The sequence below is a fragment of the Orbicella faveolata genome, unplaced genomic scaffold (assembly GCF_042242905.1).
Source record: "Orbicella faveolata isolate gen_17 unplaced genomic scaffold, um_ofav_v1 contig_36, whole genome shotgun sequence".
Lineage (NCBI taxonomy): Eukaryota > Metazoa > Cnidaria > Anthozoa > Scleractinia > Merulinidae > Orbicella > Orbicella faveolata.
In genome coordinates this window covers 16,613,110-16,632,701 of record NW_028301565.1, presented here as the reverse complement: position 1 = coordinate 16,632,701, position 19,592 = coordinate 16,613,110, and the positions used below count along the sequence as shown (strand labels likewise).

Sequence of the window (19,592 nt, the reverse complement as noted above, 5' to 3'; positions counted from 1 at the left end):
CTGATCACAAGGAGTCGCAGCGTAGACCTTTAACAATTTCACAATCGACAAACTCTAGTCACAAAAAAGTTTGAAAATACAAAACTTGGATAAGGTTCTGCATAAAATGGAACCAAAGACCAAAACACTAGGTGCAGTTTCGGCTCTGCAGCATACTACGATGTCTAACAACTGTTTTCGTTGTCCATTCATATCGTATAGTGGTATTGTTAAGAAGAATTCATTTGTTTTGGGCAAAGATTTTAAGTTCATTGCTTTTGTCAAATGCAATACACTGTGCTTTATTTTTACTCCAGGAGTCACCTTATAGTCCACAAGACTCACCACGAAGACTTAGATCCGAGAACATGACCCTCAGAGACGACAATCAACGCCTTGAATTACAGGTCAGACAACTGACTGGCAAACTTGAGGCGTTGGAGTCCAGTTTTGAAGGAATCATGTCTTCAGAGAAGATCAAGGTATGGAATCTTAACAACTGGGTATTGTCTGTAACATCTCGTCGTGTTTCGGCTGTGCTTGTACATGACATACAGTGCAAAACAGCAAAAGAAAACATTTTTAAATATTTCCATAAGGTCGTAATACTAGCAATAATGATAAATATTGCATAAAACGTACAACAGTTTTTAAAGACATGTTTCGGCATGCTTATGCCATCTTCAGTTTAATAGAGTGACTAATGATACGTGACACAAGTTATATACTACAAAATATGAATAAATTATTTACAATATGCATTACAAAACAGTGGAAACGGAAATTACAGAGTTAAAAAGGTGTTGAAGTGATGTAACTGTTTGTTAAGGTCAGGTTTGTTCTTACTAATATAAAAGGCTTCTTTAAGTTTAAGATCAATAGAGCTATTCGCTGAGTCTAAGATGCGAAAACAAGAAGGTGTGTACATGCCCCTGCATGAAGAAAATTGAGAAAGATGTTTAAAAATATGCGAGTTTTTATCGCTTACTGTATGTTCTTTAATCCTGGTAGAAAAATGGCGACTGGTTTCACCAATATAACAGGAATTACATCCCGCACAAGTAAATTGATAAACTACCATGGATTTTAGAGCATCAGGAGTACGATCTTTAAAACTGAACATATTCTTGATTTTGAAAGAAGTAAAAACTAATTTGATATTAAGATCCGTTTCACAAAAACGTTTAAGTAATTGCCGTAGTTTGAGTTCCGTTATTCTAGAGTACTGGCCGATAAAAGGAAGCTTAAAATAGCGTATATTGTTTTCATCATCAACGTTGCGGCTTTTTTGATCAGAAGGCTTGTTAAGATACCGCTTGAAGGTTTTTTCAATGATGTGTGAAGGAAACGAGTTACGTTTTAGAGTGTCCGAAAGCTTGATCAAATCGTTTTCAAAACCGGAAGAAGTGTTGTTGATTTTATAAGTTCGGTCAATGAGAGTACGGACAAGGCCAATTTTATAGCGAAACGGAGTGAAACTAAAAAAATTTGTTAAGAGACCAGTGTAGGTTTTTTTATGAAAAACTGAAAAAACGCAGTCATGCGAAGAGTTGTCAATCAGAACATCCAGAAAGGAAAGTTTACCGTCGTTCTGTTTCTCGAAAGTAAATTTGATGTTGGGATGTTGAGAATTGATGAATTCAAAGAAAGACATGGCATCCCGCTCATTTTTAAAGACGCAAAAAGTATCGTCAACATAACGCCTATAGAGTAAGATGTCGGCCTTGTTAAAATTATTTAGCCATGTTTCTTCGTGAAATCCAAGAAAAAGATTAGCTAAAATAGGTGCTAAAGGGGAGCCCATAGCTACCCCATCGACTTGATCATAAAATTTACCATTGAAAAGGAAATGAGTCTCGGATGTGGCAAATGAAAACAATTTCTTAAGGTCGGGTTTTTTGATGGAAAATTTGGGATGATGTTTCAAAATAAGGTCAACGGCAATATCGATAGTTTCATTTAGCGGAATGTTTGTAAAAAGGCTTTCAACATCGAAGGAAATAAGGAACTTGTTGTTAAAATCGAAACTCCTGAGCTCTTCAACAAAAGAAAAGGAATCCTTAACCGAATATTTATCAGGCAAAAGCGGAACAAGAAGAGAACTTAAGTACTTAGCTAAATTATAATTGTAAGCTCCAATAGAGGATACAATGGGTCTAAGAGGTGGTTGCCTATGATTATCACGTTTCTTATGTAATTTCGGAAGGCCATAGAATTTTGCTGGTTGTGAACCCTTAGGAAATATGTTGCAATAGGTATCATCATCGATAGAACGCTTTTTCTTAAGTTGAGTAATAAAACGTTTAAGCCTGCCTTCTCTTAATAAAGTAGGATCGTTATCTAAAAGTTTAAACTTAGTCTTATCATTAAGTATATTAAAACAAGAATCTAAATAAACGGTACGGTCTAAAATAACTACGCCATTACCTTTGTCGGGCTTAAGAATTATGATATTATGATATTATGATATTATGGTAGCTATGGGCTCCCCTTTAGCACCTATTTTAGCTAATCTTTTTCTTGGATTTCACGAAGAAACATGGCTAAATAATTTTAACAAGGCCGACATCTTACTCTATAGGCGTTATGTTGACGATACTTTTTGCGTCTTTAAAAATGAGCGGGATGCCATGTCTTTCTTTGAATTCATCAATTCTCAACATCCCAACATCAAATTTACTTTCGAGAAACAGAACGACGGTAAACTTTCCTTTCTGGATGTTCTGATTGACAACTCTTCGCATGACTGCGTTTTTTCAGTTTTTCATAAAAAAACCTACACTGGTCTCTTAACAAATTTTTTTAGTTTCACTCCGTTTCGCTATAAAATTGGCCTTGTCCGTACTCTCATTGACCGAACTTATAAAATCAACAACACTTCTTCCGGTTTTGAAAACGATTTGATCAAGCTTTCGGACACTCTAAAACGTAACTCGTTTCCTTCACACATCATTGAAAAAACCTTCAAGCGGTATCTTAACAAGCCTTCTGATCAAAAAAGCCGCAACGTTAATGATGAAAACAATATACGCTATTTTAAGCTTCCTTTTATCGGCCAGTACTCTAGAATAACGGAACTCAAACTACGGCAATTACTTAAACGTTTTTGTGAAACGGATCTTAATATCAAATTAGTTTTTACTTCTTTCAAAATCAAGAATATGTTCAGTTTTAAAGATCGTACTCCTGATGCTCTAAAATCCATGGTAGTTTATCAATTTACTTGTGCGGGATGTAATTCCTGTTATATTGGTGAAACCAGTCGCCATTTTTCTACCAGGATTAAAGAACATACAGTAAGCGATAAAAACTCGCATATTTTTAAACATCTTTCTCAATTTTCTTCATGCAGGGGCATGTACACACCTTCTTGTTTTCGCATCTTAGACTCAGCGAATAGCTCTATTGATCTTAAACTTAAAGAAGCCTTTTATATTAGTAAGAACAAACCTGACCTTAACAAACAGTTACATCACTTCAACACCTTTTTAACTCTGTAATTTCCGTTTCCACTGTTTTGTAATGCATATTGTAAATAATTTATTCATATTTTGTAGTATATAACTTGTGTCACGTATCATTAGTCACTCTATTAAACTGAAGATGGCATAAGCATGCCGAAACATGTCTTTAAAAACTGTTGTACGTTTTATGCAATATTTTTAAATATATGTTCGTTCGAGTACTTTAATTTGTCCTGACTATTAGGTTGCTGTTTCGATTTAGAGCGTCAGAGAATGCTTTAACAGAATGAAATAGTAAGTTCGAAACTGAATTCCAAGCCGCATGAAAATGATTTTTTAACTTAGTGTTTTCTATGCAGAACTGAAACAAATCTAGCAACTTTCACCTCCAATAAAATATGGCACCTTGTGATTTAATACCGATAATACTGTAATTCATGCTTAGACATACAGTACACTTAAAGAAAATTGTTTGCTTCACAGGTTGAAAAGATGAAACAAATTCAAGCAAAAATGCCAAAGAAGGTGGGTACCAAAAACAAAATGAGATTCGTGTTGAGCGGACGCTCCAAGGACAAGTTCACTTTTCTTTCAGTTTAAAATCTTTTGAGTAGTTGCAGATGACGGCCACAAAACTACATTTTACGGCAAATTGAAAACTCGATTCCCTCACATAAATGACCCCTTTCAGAAATGAACGCCCACAAATAGAAAGGAAGCGTCTAAATTATTCAGAAGACGGCCAGCTAGTTTTGAGACCATTGGGGTACAAATAAAAACTGTTATGGTAGTTTAAAACTTCACAAATCAAGAAGTTTCTGTGTGGAAGAAAAGCTTTTGGATCACAAAGCTTATCGACCAACATACTAAGTGTTCTAAATTCTTCATATGTTTAAAACCCCTCTAAATTCTGGTATTTAACCACCCATGATATCTGGCCCAAATTGGCAATCTTTAGCAATTTCATCGTGTTCTTCTTGCGCTTGCCATTTATTTCCACCCACAAGATCACGTGACATCTGGTTTCTGCAAAGGGCCTACCGTTGTAGTAACATAGAGCTTATGGTCTCAAACCTAAATTGTTCCCTCTACCCAATAGTTTTTGGTAATATTTTTTTGAATACAATGACGGTGAAGACGTGGTATCTTTCAGGTCACCTTCTCGGAGGAAGTAGAGACAAGGACGATGGATCACACGGCAGGTGATCCAAACGAGACTGTACTACATGAACTGCGACGAAGGGACAATCAAGTCAGGCAATTATTGGAACAAAAACAGTTTTACGAGGAGGTCCTGTCTGAACTCTGCGAAGAAGCCGGACTCTTCGAGCTTGATCAAAACGTTGTAATTTAAACATACGATCATTTTATTGATTTTATCATTAATTTATCGAATTTATCTTTAAAATCATTGGCAAACTTACAATAAGTTTAAATGCACATTTATAGTTTTAATTACAATTTTAGCTACAAGTAATGTTGGCTTATATACTTATCTACTTATTTATTCAGCCAGATATTAAAACAGGAGAGTTCGAATTCAGTATAGCTGGTTTTTAATAGTTTCGGAGCCCAGCATTATCGCTTGCTGCAACGACTTTTCCCTTCATATGAAGTTGAATATGACAGCGAAATCACAAAACACGTTTACCTAAAAAAAAATGGTCATGATGTAAAAACTTAATTTAACTATCCCTATACATTTAAAGAAAGATATATATTTTTGCGTCGACCATACTGATTTCGCAGCGTTTTACAGACTAGATTTGGCTCAAGGACTGCGCAAATCGTTAGACGTGTTTCCCTTTGCTAGTTTCATTAATCTAAGCATTAAGTACTTAAGCTTTTTTTCCAAAAGGAAACCGTGAAGACAGACTTCCTCGTTTGAGTCACCAATATTATATACTGTGCACTTGTGGGAATGACGTCTTTGCATACATAGATCGAACTTTCATAACGTAATATTTACGCACAGTAAAACAGTTTACTGAATACATGGCATCATAATTTAATTCACGCCCCAGTGAGGAGAACGTTTTTTAAGGGCAATTAAAGTGTCTGGATAATGTATGATAAAATACGTTAGTAATAACGTCTCCAATGTATGATAACATTTGTAAGTAACACCGCTTCAAAATTATAGCACCATTATAGCGTTTTAAAATATAGCGTATAACTACGCAAAATATAAATACATGTACTTGAAATGGACTAAGTACTTGAAAAAGACATTTGTAACACATATATCAGGGTTACTCGCTCAAGAGAGAGAATCAGTCTAAAGATCTGCAATTTTTGCAAGGCATAAGGGTTTCATTCTGGGAATGAAATAAATGTTAATGATGACAGCATGGAGGAGACATTCTTTCCAAAATTATCGCGATCTCGCACACACATTGAGAATTCAACATGTGGATATTGAACCTACTGCTACACGTTGTAAATGTAACCTACTAGAGTAAGAAAATAAATGTAAGCATTTTTGATTGATTCAATGTTTGCACTTGTTAACTATTTCTTAATGTCCCTTGTTAGCCAATCCAACAAAGCAAGTTCCTATGGCCACTAATATAAGCAGCTTACATATACAAGCAATCATAAAAGCGAGATTAAAGTGTCAAAGATATATCGTAAACTCTGTAATTTAAAGTGCTGGTATATACCTTCCTTTGAAAATGTTAAAGAAAGATAATTCGAAAAAGGTTCTAGGTTTGGACCTGTAAGTCAAACATGCGGTGGACCAGTAACATTCATAGGAAGTAGTAATTGTTCATAGTCATGCCATGCGCAAAAAGCCTTGTTAGGCCGCAGTAGTTGTAGTCCGCTGGGCTATACCTTTGATAGCAGTCAGAAGGCTGGCAAGTGCATTCTGCACTATTGGACGAAATTTACAAAGAGCTGTTTTCCGTTGAGTGTCGAAACGTAATTGGTTTTATTTTGTTTTACCGTGCTACACGATTGGCTTAAAAAACTCGCGCCATTTTTTGATCCAAAAAGAAGTAAAAGTAAAACCAATTGTGACTTGTTCGCATTTTTCCGCATTTCGCGTCAGCTACATGTATTTACTTTCAGTTTTGATTGGTTTATTAGATTATCTGTGTCCCGTTGTGTCTGATTACATTGGTTCTGGTTTTATGACGCCAATTGAAAACTGCTCTATATTTCATGTTACGTTTATTTCCACTTTAAATGTAATGTACAAAATTCTCCGTCAGATGTTTTTTAGCTTGTTTGAACTCCCTGATATTTCCTGTCGCTATCTCCGTAGCAAGCAACTCTTGCAAAGACTTGATGACAGTCTCTCAATCGTATCTTGTCGAATGCCTGTGAAAGAGCCGAGTGAGTTGATACTGTAAGACAAGGTGTGTCATGATAAGTACGCGCTAAGTTTCAAAATGAGCACAGAGAGGAAAATCAATGAATCTGATGAGAAATAGACTTTCTCTGCCCCTAACGAATTCTAACCTGGACTTTGGCCAACGTCAAGCAAACCCTAGACAATAAAAAGTGGCAATCAAAGATTGACATGAAAATGTTGCATAAATTATTATAGATCTCAGCAGTTCTGTGGTTTCTACCTGGCTTTCGTTTTCTAACTTTGAATAAGGGACGCTCCTGAATAATTAAAAAGTTAACCACAGAACTATATGCCAATAGGTCTTATAGCTCAAAAAAATAAATGTTATCTTGATAATCTTGGCGATGTTCCTGTTTCTCTGAAATTAAAACGAATATTTTCAACCAAAAATAGAGTTAAACTGGTTCAAGGTTCAAGGCAAACAAAAACCAAAACAGTATAATATCAACAGACCATATTGGCTCAGAAGTTTACCAATCTGTGTTTGTCGTCTTTTGCATTACACTTTTAAATTAGGGAAACCTAATCCTTCACCTTATGAGACATTTTTTTTCTGTGATTTATCTCCTTTGATTTGCATCTGTAAAGAACCTGTAGAATGGGCTTAAAATCTTAAGGAATTTGTAAGCGGGAAAAACCAATCAAACAATGATAGAAACCGAGACTGGGAAATGTTTGGTGTAATTCATTTGCTGACATAGCAACGTATCAACACGTTGCCGGTGGCGAGTCAAAACATCGGGAAGGAAACAAAATGCACTCCTAAATATGGCATAAGAAGTCGGGAAAGTGATCCTTCTGATAATTGGTCTGATTTATGTTTTCAATGGATGATTTTAAATAAGAGGAATATGCTAGTCAAAGGCCAGTTTAACGTTCAGGAACAAAGTGCTTTCAAAGAAAAAAATCTCTCTCCGCTGCTGTGAATCCTCTGTATGCGGTTTATTTGTTTTAAAAACAACTAGAAGAAAGGGTAGACAAAACCTTGCAGGTGATTCAAACCGAGAACACTCCTAAAGAAAAGAATTTACATGTAAAGGAAACCACGGGTCAGCAAGGCCTGGTGGAAAAAGGATCTTCTGAAATAAGTTCTCGTGCAATGTCGGCTCAGGTGGAGGGTCAGTTGTTAGAAGGCCAGATTGAAAGTCAAAACGGAGGATATATTGAGGTGAGTTCTGAAATGATGACTTCAAATATGGACCCTCAAATACAATCACAGATGATGGGTGAGCAGCAAATAAGTTCGGTTCAAATGAACGGAGAAGGTATGCCAATCATGATGCAGTCACAGGGGATTAATGTACAACAAAATGGTGTACAGTACCAAATGATTGATGGACAACAGGGGGAAATACAGAATATGTCTCTGCCAGCTTCCGGAGAATGTGGCACGCAGACAACGCCAATCGAAGGAGGAATGACAATGCAAGAAATGTCTATGCAAGGAGGAATGGCTATGCAAGAAATGCCAATTGAAGGTGGAATAACTGTGCAAGAAATGTCTATAGGAGGAGGAATGGCTATGCAAGAAATGTCTATAGAAGGAGGAATGACTATGCACGAAATGCCTACTGAAGGAGGAATGGCTATGCAAGAAATGCCAATTGAAGGTGAAATGACTGTGCAAGAAATGTCTATGGAAGGAGGAATGACTATGCAAGAAATGCCAATTGAAGGAGGAATGTCTATGCAAGAAATGCCAATTGATGGAGAAATGAATATGCAAGAAATGTCTATGGAAGGAGGAATGGCTATGCAAGAAATGCCAATTGAAGGAGGAATGGCTATGCAAGAAATGCCAGTTGAAGGAGGAATGACTGTGCAAGAAATGCCAGTTGAAGGGGGAATGAATATGCAAATGTCTATGGAAGGAGGAATAACTATGCAAGAAATACCATTTGAAGGAGGAATGGCTATGCAAGAAATGCCAATTGAAGGAGGAATGAATATGCAAGAAATGCCAGTTGAAGGGGGAATGAATATGCAAGAGATGTCTTTGGAAGGAGGAATGACTGTGCAAGAAATGTCGATGGAGGGAATGCCAGCGGATATGCAAAGTAGTCAGGTGAATGGGTCAGCCGAGGGAGGAGATATACAACAGCAACAAAGCTGGAGTGTAGACGAAGTAGGTACTATTGATTCCAGTGAAGCACAGCAAAGCTGGACTATAGAAAAAGTAGGTACTATTAATTCCAGTGAAGAACAACAACAAATGTCTATTGGAGGAGAAATGACTGTGAAAGAAATGCCAATTGAAGGAGGAATGACTATGCAAGAAATGCCAATTGAAGGAGGAATGACGATACAAGAAACGCCTGTTGAAGGAGGAATGACTGTGCAAGAAATGCCTATGGGAGGAGAAATGACTGTGCAAGAAATGCCTATGGGAGGAGAAATGACGATGCAAGAAATGCCTATGGGGGGTGAAACGACGATGCAAGAAATGCCTACGGGAGGAGAAATGACGATGCAAGAAATACCTATGGGAGGTGAAACGACGATGCAAGAAATGCCTCTGGGAGGTGAAACGACGATGCAAGAAACGCCTATGGGAGGTGAAATGACTGTGCAAGAAATGTCTATGGGAGGAGAAATGACGATGCAAGAAATGCCTATGGGAGGAGAAATGACCGTGCAAGAAATGCCTATGGGAGGTGAAACGACGATGCAAGAACTGCCTATGGAAGGAGAAATGACTGTGCAAGAAATGCCTATGGGAGGTGAAACGACGATGCAAGAAATGCCTATGGGAGGAGAAATGACTGTGCAAGAAATGCCTATGGGAGGGGAAATGACTGTGCAAGAAATGCCTATGGGAGGTGAAATGACTGTGAGAGAAATGCCTATGGGAGGAGAAATGACTGTGCAAGAAATGCCTATGGGAGGAGAAACGACGATGCAAGAAATGCCTACGGGAGGAGAAATGACGATGCAAGAAACGCCTATGGAAGGAGAAATGACTGTGCAAGAAATGCCTATGGGAGGAGAAATGACGATGCAAGAAATGCCTATGGGGGGTGAAACGACGATGCAAGAAATGCCTACGGGAGAAATGACGATGCAAGAAATGCCTATGGGAGGTGAAACGACGATGCAAGAAATGCCTCTGGGAGGTGAAACGACGATGCAAGAAATGCCTCTGGGAGGTGAAACGACGATGCAAGAAATGCCTATGGGAGGTGAAATGACTGTGCAAGAAATGCCTATGGGAGGAGAAATGACGATGCAAGAAATGCCTATGGGAGGAGAAATGACTGTTCAAGAAATGCCTGTGGGAGGAGAAATGACGATGCAAGAAATGCCTATGGGAGGAGAAATGACTGTGCAAGAAATGCCTATGGGAGGAGAAATGACTGTGCAAGAAATGCCTATGGGAGGAGAAATGACGATGCAAGAAATGTCTACGGGAGGAGAAATGACGATGCAAGAAATGCCTATGGGAGGAGAAATGACTGTGCAAGAAATGCCTATGGGAGGAGAAACGACGATGCAAGAACTGCCTATGGAAGGAGAAATGACTGTGCAAGAAATGTCTATGGGAGGTGAAACGACGATGCAAGAAATGCCTCTGGGAGGTGAAACGACGATGCAAGAAATGCCTATGGGAGGTGAAATGACTGTGCAAGAAATGTCCATGGGAGGAGAAATGACTGTGCAAGAAATGCCTATGGGAGGAGAAATGACGATGCAAGAAATGCCTATGGGAGGAGAAATGACTGTGCAAGAAATGCCTATGGGAGGAGAAATGACTGTGCAAGAAATGCCTATGGGAAGAGAAACGACGATGCAAGAAATGCCTACGGGAGGAGAAATGACGATGCAAGAAACGCCTATGGGAGGAGAAATGACTGTGCAAGAAATGCCTGTAGGAGGAGAAATGACTGTGCAAGAAATGTCTGTGGGAGGAGTAACGACGATGCAAGAAATGCCTCTGGGAGAAACGACGATGCAAGAAACGCCTACGGGAGGAGAAATGATTGTGCAAGAAACGCCTATGGGAGGAGAAATGACTGTGCAAGAAATGCCTATGGGAGGAGAAATGACTGTGCAAGAAATGCCTATGGGAGGAGAAATGACTGTGCAAGAAATGCCTATGGGAGAAGAAATGACTGTGCAAGAAATGCCTATGGGAGGAGAAACGACTGTCCAAGAAATGCCTACGGGAGGTGAAATGGCTATGCAAAAAATGTCCATGCAGGAAATTCCAGGGTATATGCAAAGTAGTCAGATGAATGGGTTTGCGGAAGGGGTAGATACACAGGAGCAGCAAAGCTGGAATATAGAAGAAGTAGGTACTATTGATTGCAGTGAAGAACAACAGCTGCCCACAGAAGCGATTGAAATTAAAGAAATGCTATCAGACACAAATGACATTCAAGAGGAGCAGTTGCCTCCGGAAAAGACATTAGAGGATTCAGATGTGCCAAATATCGCAGACTCTTGGACCACAGAGGAAATAGGAGAGATAGGGGAACAAGAACCTGAACAAAACTGGAGTGTGGAAGTCATTGGAACTGTAGACGAGGAAGGCCCTGACCAAAGCTGGAGTACAGAAGAAGTAGGTACTATTGATTCTAGTGAAGAACAACAACTGCCCATGGAAGAGATTGAAGTCAAAGAAATGCCACTAGACACAAATGACATTCAAGAGGAGAAGCTGCCTGCGGAAAAGAAACTAGAGGATTCAGGTGTGCCAAATAAAACAGAATCTACTTGGACCATAGAGAAAATAGGAGAGATAGGAGAAAAAGAACCAGAACAAAACTGGAGTGTGGAAGTCATTGGAACTGTAGACGAGAAAGACCCTGACCAAAGCTGGAGCATAGAAGAAGTAGGCCTCATTGATTCCAGTGAAGTCATGCAAGATACTTCTTTACAGGAGAATGACAAAAAACATGATAGGAACACTGTAACTACAAAAACGACTGGAGAACCGAATGGAACAATTACAGAACCAGGAAAAGAAATCGAGAGCAAGAAGGACCTGCCGAAATCAGGAGAAGTTGATAAGGATACCGAAGATGAAACAAATACGTCTAAACAAACACAGGAAATCAGGTCTCCCGTAACACAAAAAGTAACCTGCCATCATGACATACTAATAGATCAATTTGTGGAGAGGATTAGCAGACTTGAGAAAGACAAAGAGTTCCTAGAAGCACGTTATGATGCGCTACGCCATGAAAAAGAAACAGAGTTAATTTCACACAGAGAACAATTAACCATTCCTCAAGATCACCACCATTGCTGCGATATCGCAAAAGATTACAGCAGCTTGATAGAGTACATCACAAGTTCACGCGAGGTTTCACTGGACGAATACGGCGATGTGCGTGGCTGTGGTTACAACTATGTTTGTGATATCCATGGCGGTGCAAGAGAAACTCTTAGAAATTCAAACCAGATGTCAGCTGACTATGAGTACTACAAGTCTAAATGTGATCAAATAAAGCGTGAGAAGGAACGTTTGGAAAAAGCATATGAAGCAGAGAAGAGGCAGAAGGAAGAGTTTGAAAAAGAATATCGAAATGAAAACGACGAAAAGATTTATCTTGAAGAAAGATATCAAGGAATGTTGGACAGTATTAATCGATTTGATGAAACCATTCGCTCCCTAAGAAGGGACAATGAGTTGTTGCAGAGCAAACTGAATGACTGGGCAAAGTCAAGAATGACGACCCACACATTAGACATAAGTAGTATGACATTAGACCAAGGTGATGACGGAGAAGAGATCCTAGAATATAGGAAAAACATCCGTGTATTAGAGAAGGAAAACAGAGAATTTAGAGCAATTCTTGACGTTTTGAGCAAGAAGAACGAGAGCCAAGAAAGTCTGAAAAATATCGAGCTTGGTTTAGCGAGGGAAAATGAATTTATTGAGCTAAAAAGAGAAAGAGCGAGGCAAGAGGGAACAATAAAAGAGATGAAAAGAACAAACAAGCATCAACAAGAGAGGATAGAGGAGATAAGAAGGGAATCAACAACAGAGATGTCTCGTTTGAAAGAGAAAGCCCGGAAATTGGAGAGATCTTTAAAAGACAACGAACGAATCCTCGAAGAGAAGGACGACGAGATTGCAAACCTCAAGAAAAGACATTCAGACGAAATTCAAGGAATGGAAATGAGACTACAAACTCAGCTTTCAAATACAATGCTTGCAAAGAATCAAGAAAAAGACTTAAAATCCAAAATAGAACGGCTGGAAGAAGAGAGGGGTAGACTTAGAGAAGAGCTGAGAATTTCATCAACCAGTGGCAGAGATCGATATCATGGGATAGAGGTGGAATACCAAGATACTGAAATGGCTCGTCAAAGGTACGAAGATGAGAGAAGAAGTAAGCTGAGACTCGCCAGTGATATGAAGTACTTGCTAAGCGATATCGTGGACCTTAAAGAAAGAAACCAAAGATTGCAAGAGGATTTCACTCGCGAAAGAATGGAAATTAAGGCCATGATAGAAAGACAAGCTAACGAAATTACCCAGGAATATCTCACACAAATAAGCAAATTGCAGAGGTCGCTGATAGAGGAAACTAAACGCAGACAAGAAGCTGAAGCTTTTAAAAGTGGGCTCTTTTCCAACCAGGAAAATAATTTCAGCTTTACAGGCGGTCAAAGGGAAGTGAATACAACACCTGGTTGGGGTAACAGTGATTTTCAGCAACAGCTAACCGACGAAATTCGACGGCGAGAAACACTAGAGATGGAAAACAAGAAACTTTTATACAAGATGAATGAAATTCTCTCTGGTAACAGAAATGGTCGTAACGAAGATGTTTTTGACAATTTAAAGAATAATGAGACTTCTTCGAATCGAAATGAAACGAAGGTGCCTTCAAGAAATAACAACGAAAGGGCAATAACGCAAAAGGAATTACAAAGTGAAATAGTAGACCTTCAGGAGAAACTCGAGGATTTGAAAAAAGAAGCCAAGCGAAACAAAGAGCTAAAGAGGAGAAACGACGATCTTGACGAAGAGGTCACCCATCTGACTCGAAAGCGAGATGAACTTTTGGCTGCTCAAAGGAATCTAACTCGCGAGGTTGATCACTTATCTCGTACTCTAGACGAAGTTGAGAGGCGTAACAGGAAGCTTACAGACGAAACTGAACGCTTCACCCGCAAAATCCAAGATATTGAAGATTCCTTCAGACAGGAAAAGATTTCTTTGGTAAGAAATTACGAAAACGAAAAAGCAAGAGCTGTAGAAGAAGTAACAAAAATGAGAGAGGCTTGCGAGAAAAAACTTCAAGTACAAACAGACACAACGAGAAAACTTGAAGAGAAAATTCAGCGGTTAGAAGACCAAATATCGGCGAACGTTGGGCCCCAGAGTAGAGGCTTAAACGGGACATCGTCTTCCCATGCTTTAAACTCATATGGTATATCAGGGGATTTTAGAAGCCAGGTTGTTCATTCTAAAGATGACAAATTAAAACAAGAAGTTGAAAACCTAGAGGCAATGCTACGAGATGTCAATAAAAAGCATGCAGATGACCTCAGGAACCTTGAAGCACAAAAGCGACGAATGTCAGAAGAGTTTCAGAGAGAAAAACAGTCGTTAGAAGATTACTTTGAAAAGGAAAACAGCAGTCTACAAAAGCGGCTTCGAGACGTTGAGTCTAGCATCCGGGGGGGAGATGCAAGGTCGGCAAATGCCCCAGGAGCATATGGAAATGATAGCAATGTCAAAAACACAGTCTGGGGGCCACTATCAACCAGTGGAATAAGGGATAACGGAGCAAGGGATACAATGGCTTTCGAATCCAGTATTACGAGAAGAGAAAACTATAATGGACAGTCTAGGGAAGGGGAGCCAGAGACTACAATTCAAGAAATGGAGAGAAGATTCAACGAAGAAAAGAGAGAAATTTTAAATCGTGCCTCAAGGGAAAAGGCAAAGTTAGAGGACGAGGTGAGAGAGGCCAAAGAGAAGCTCACAAGCTATCGTCGTTTGCTTGAAGACGAAATAGACGACTTGAAGAGAAAACACAGAAAAGACCAAGACTTTCTTAGTGACAAGCTGTTCAAAGAAAGGGCCGACTTCGAGGAAAGACTTCGCACTGCGGAACGGAATGGTTCGAAAGCTATGGTTGGCGTGTCACCCACACAGAGGAACCGATATGATTTTGACGATGATACTCGGATGTCAAGGCAAAATTGGTTAGTTGAACAGGGCAATCAAAGTGGTTTTGATGCTGTTGTTGGCACACAGAAGAATCAATACAGTTTTAACGAAGAAAGCAGGATGCCAAGACAAGGAAATGTTTTCCAGGTTGAGCATGGAAATCAAAATGCTTCTGGCAACATGGCTGATATGTCGGTTCCACAAAGAAAGCAATATGGTACGGACGATAATGAGAGAATGCGTAGAAGGGGGCAAAATTTCCAAGGTGAACTGAGAGATCAACATTCAAAGTTTGAGGAGGAAAAAAGAGAATTGCAACACCAGATGCAAAGCGAGAAAAGGAAGCTAATGGAAACAATACGTGCTCTCACAAAGGAAGTCAATGCTCTTAAATGCGAGAAACAACAATTAAAGAACTGTTACAAAAAGGAAGTGGAGAAGCTTACCAGAATTCATGAGGTAGAAAAGAACAATTTGCGCGATAGAGTTGCAAGAGATAAAGATGACGAACTATCTCGGATAAGAGAAGATAACGAAGGACGGTTGGCTTCTGAAAGGAAAAGATTACAAGGAACAATCGATGAATTTAGACGAAAGATGTCATTAACGGAACGGAAGTTCAAAGAAATGGAAATGCAACACAAGAGTGAGAAAACGCGATACCTGGAAGAAAAGCGCAATGCCGAAAAGACCCTCATCCAAAGCCAGGAAGAGTTAAAGATGATAATGGAACGGGAATACAGAAAAACGTTGAATGATGAAAAACAAAAATTTGAGCAAACAGTAAAGGCCTTAACAAAGCAAATCTCTTTCTTGCAAGATCAGAGAAAAGAAATTCAGGAAAAGTTGCTAAAGAACGAGTTGTCGGGAAATTCCAGTCCAAGAACAGAGCAGTTGTCAAGAAACAGAGTAGTAATTCAAATGGAACAAGAGTTCTTCGAGCGAGTAGATCGCGAGAAACGCCCAATGGAGGAGAAGATTAGAGAACTTCAGGAAGAAATTAATAAACTGAAGAGAGAAAGAACTGAATTGAAAGAAACTCTTGAAAACGAAAAACAAGAGCTTGAAGACGAATTGGAGAAAATACAACTGGAGATGAAACGAAAGCTTAGCAAAGCGAGGGAAGAAATGGAGAAAAGAACTGATGTTATTGGGAAACATATGATGGCAAACACAATTAAAAATGCTTTGGTGAGTTCACTAATAAATCACTCAGACGAAGTTGCTTAAAAGTGTTTGATGATGCTTTTTTGAAAGGTTTTTCATTTGGTTTCTCAACAGGCTAGCTCTGAGATATCCCATCAGTCATCACAATCCGACGTTCGACAGTATAAAGACCAAATTAACTTAATGGAGCAAAGGAACATGACACTTCAGGCCAAAACGGAGAGGCTTGAGAGAGAACTCAGAGTTATGGGAGACAGACTGAGGACTTTGGAAACACGTAACAAGGATTTGGAGGCGGCTACTAGGGAGGAGTGGGTGAGGCACTTTATATAACTAAACAAATCTTAGACTCGTTTTAATCTCTCTTCTCTGTCTACCAAAGTTACAAGAAGCAGAATGCATGTCTACTTTTTCTTTATCAAGTCAAAAACGCTGAGGTTCGAATACATTAAGTAACACATTGCACCTACTATGTAATGTTGAAATTGGTTTGTCGCGTCAACACTTACGTAATGTATTTTACAACGTTCGTCTACAGAACATAAGCAGAAACGATGTGCTACGGTCAAATCTAGGATACTACGGAGAGTCAGATATCAGAGGAGCTAACGACTTTTCACTTGGTCCAAACATTGGTAGCATGAGATCTGAGAGCAGGGTGTTTCAGCCAAACCTTTCTCCCATATTTAACACAACAAATGGCCAGTCTTTGATAGGTACTGGACAATCGTATGGCGATATACTAGAAAGGGTTCGATACACCATGCACGCAACAGGAAGCATTTCGGATGCACTTGGAAGGCCATTGGCAGGCTCTGGTGGACTATCCAGCGGAGGAGTCGTTGGAGGCACGGGTACTGGCCAGCGGCAAAGTGAGCCAACAATCACTGACTCGTTCAACCAAGCAATGGGAACTTCTCTGGGAAGCAGAAATGTTTCGGCCAATAGCCATCTCGAAAATACGCGATTTGTAAAGAGTACCGAGGGTGGGAATTTCACTTCAGAAGACATGAAAAGTACTTCTTTTAGTGCAGGAAAGAATCAGCAATCGACTCCCCAGCTGACATGATTATCAACAATTTAAGCTCCGGCTTAGCTACATAGGACGAAGACAAGAATGAATTATTCTTCAGGAAAAAAAAAAAACTAGAATAAAAATATCACATGAGAATTATCGCTATTAGTACCAACAATGCCACCTGAAATGACTTCAGATTCATCAAATGCACAAAAAAGGCGCCATTTAAGTCTCGCAGTGACAAAGAGCGGGATTTTAACGTAGTAATGATGTATAAAAATGACAAGGAACTAAAGCTAGTAGTCAATTATTGGAAGTAGAGTCAAAAAACTACACCACCGGACATAAGATTTGACACGCTCTGCAAAGATGATCTCCAAGGGGAATTTTGATTGTATCACTGACGTTAAAAGATTATTTAAATTTATTTTTCTGTAGGAAATTTTATTAAGCTATAACGCTTTGTTCGAGCTTTACATGTTGATACGCTTTTGCTATTTATTGTCTCAATTTTTGAGAATGTTTTTTAAAGAGGTGCGTCTGCAAAATACTTCATTTTGTTCTACTGAGCGAGTCCATTTGGATAGTTACACTAATTTGAGGAGGTTATATAGATTAGGTTGTTTACTTTACCATGTATTTCATGATGGAAAGTGAAGATGAAATACGTGTCTTGCAGCTGTTAAGACATAAAAAAAGAAGGAGAAGTAGCGCATTCCGCTCCTTTTGGGATAGGATATGTTAGTTTAACGCTATAGAGCGGTTTTCAGTTGAGTGTCGAAAGTAATTAGACAATTACTTTGGTTTTGGTTTTGGTTTTACTACAGTTTGAGATTACCTGAGAAGTCTAATTGGTTTTGGTTTTGGTTTTACGACACTCAATTGAAAATCGCTCTATGTATTTCTTATGGGTGTGTTGAATAGCTTTGCGTCAACTCTAGTGACGCCATCACGTTTCGTGATAAAATTTGTCGCAAGTGGGTATTAACTAGGAATCTATTTAAGTACAAATCCCGCGCGCTACTCCGACAGATTTCTAATCTTAAGAAATAGCGCCAGAAAATGATATCTTTACCTTTCGGTAGTGTATACAGCAATTAAAAGATCTTTTTCACTCGAGAGACAAATACCGTCCTCAGATGGACTTTATTGTCCAAGAATTGCCTTGGGGCACTCTTTTTGGGGAAAATATTGAACACAAGAATTCTTGCTATGGTATGGAGCTTAGGTGTCACTTCAGCCATGATTCTTGATGTTTCTGATAGGATAATTACAATCGAAAATCTTTCGGTTACTTTTTTGGGGATATCCTGAAACTTTGCTTGTTGCCCCGATTAATGTTATAAATATCTTGATCCAGTGTTTTAAAACGAGGCGTCAAGGAAGTTATGAAATTAGGGTTAACAATGTAAGTCAGTTAAAATTGATTTGTTGAAGAGTTGTTTTACTATCTTGATAAATATACAGACGAACCTTTCCACAACAGCCACCTTGTGGACAGAGGGAAGCGTCCGTTGTACAGAACTGGCCATTATGGGAAGGTGAGGGTGTAGTAGAACACTTTTTTGTTTGTCAAAATATATTAATAAAACTGAAACCGAACAGAAACAGAGATCAGAAAGCCGTGGTTCGTGACCTTTTGCAATAGAAAATGAATTTTCTTAGAGATGGTAAATTACGTGTTCCTTGAGGTACACGCTTTAAAACCGACTAGTTTGACTAATATAAGACTGATTAGATTCGTTTTTTTGGTTTGTTATGCAGGGTGAAAATGCTGCTGAATTGATTCCGTAAATGCCTGTGTTTCGGTTAGAAACTTGAGACATTTGACTATGAAATGCCTTTCAACAAATAAGCCACTGTAGTTCTTTTGGTATATTACGCTAGTAATAGTTAGTATATTTAGAAGTCAAGTTCTGATTGACAGTCTCCAAATATAATGGGTTATTTTTTTCTTGTTTTATTGAAATTAACTTGATATCTTTAAATATATAATTGAATTGTATAATTGAGTCGTAGGCCATCCTATTGTCAAGGATTTTATTGCATTTCTAATTGAATTGTTTGAATTGAAATTTTGCTATAATATGATTGTAATTTATTGTTTTATAATTTGTAATTTGTAGCTTAGGTAACCAGTTAAGAAATTTGTTCACTGTTAAGCGCTATCGGACATCTTTTAATTTTATTATTATTCAAGGTAAATAAAGGGTTTTCAGAGTAGTCACATCGATGTAATTTTGTCTTCTCTAGTGTAGCTATCGATCTTCGAGTTAATCAATCAATCAATCAATTAATCAATCAATTAATCAATCAATTACTTTTTTACGTACTTAATTAATTTCTGGGAATGTTTTCTGCAAATAAGTAATTCAAATAATTGGAGCATTTTCTATTCCAATTCCACATCTAATTAAGTCTTATAAACTTAAACCTGCTGTTCAAGGAGTGCGTCTTCGAACCCTGGCAGGGGTC

At 38.6% G+C, this 19,592-nt stretch overlaps 2 protein-coding genes across 4 annotated transcripts in view; both read left to right on the top strand.

Annotated features, from left to right (window-relative positions):
- LOC110040429 (uncharacterized) overlaps window positions 1-5,933 on the top strand; it is a 31,246-nt gene extending 25,313 nt beyond the window's left edge. For all 3 annotated transcript variants that reach the window (XM_020745668.2, XM_089274629.1, XM_020745667.2), the window contains 3 exons: window positions 297-461; window positions 3,927-3,968; window positions 4,597-5,933. In XM_020745668.2, the coding sequence (XP_020601327.2) occupies window positions 297-461; window positions 3,927-3,968; window positions 4,597-4,797 (408 nt within the window). In that variant the 3' untranslated portion in view covers window positions 4,798-5,933. The remainder of the gene's footprint in view (window positions 1-296; window positions 462-3,926; window positions 3,969-4,596) is intronic.
- A 1,823-nt stretch (window positions 5,934-7,756) lies between these two features.
- Window positions 7,757-19,344, top strand: LOC110040279 (uncharacterized; the record flags this gene model as incomplete). Its single annotated transcript, XM_089274573.1, has 3 exons — window positions 7,757-16,123; window positions 16,214-16,414; window positions 16,638-19,344. Coding segments are annotated over 3 exons (9,099 nt in total), but the record flags the coding sequence as incomplete, so codon positions are not given.
- Between the last annotated feature and the right edge of the window lie 248 nt (window positions 19,345-19,592).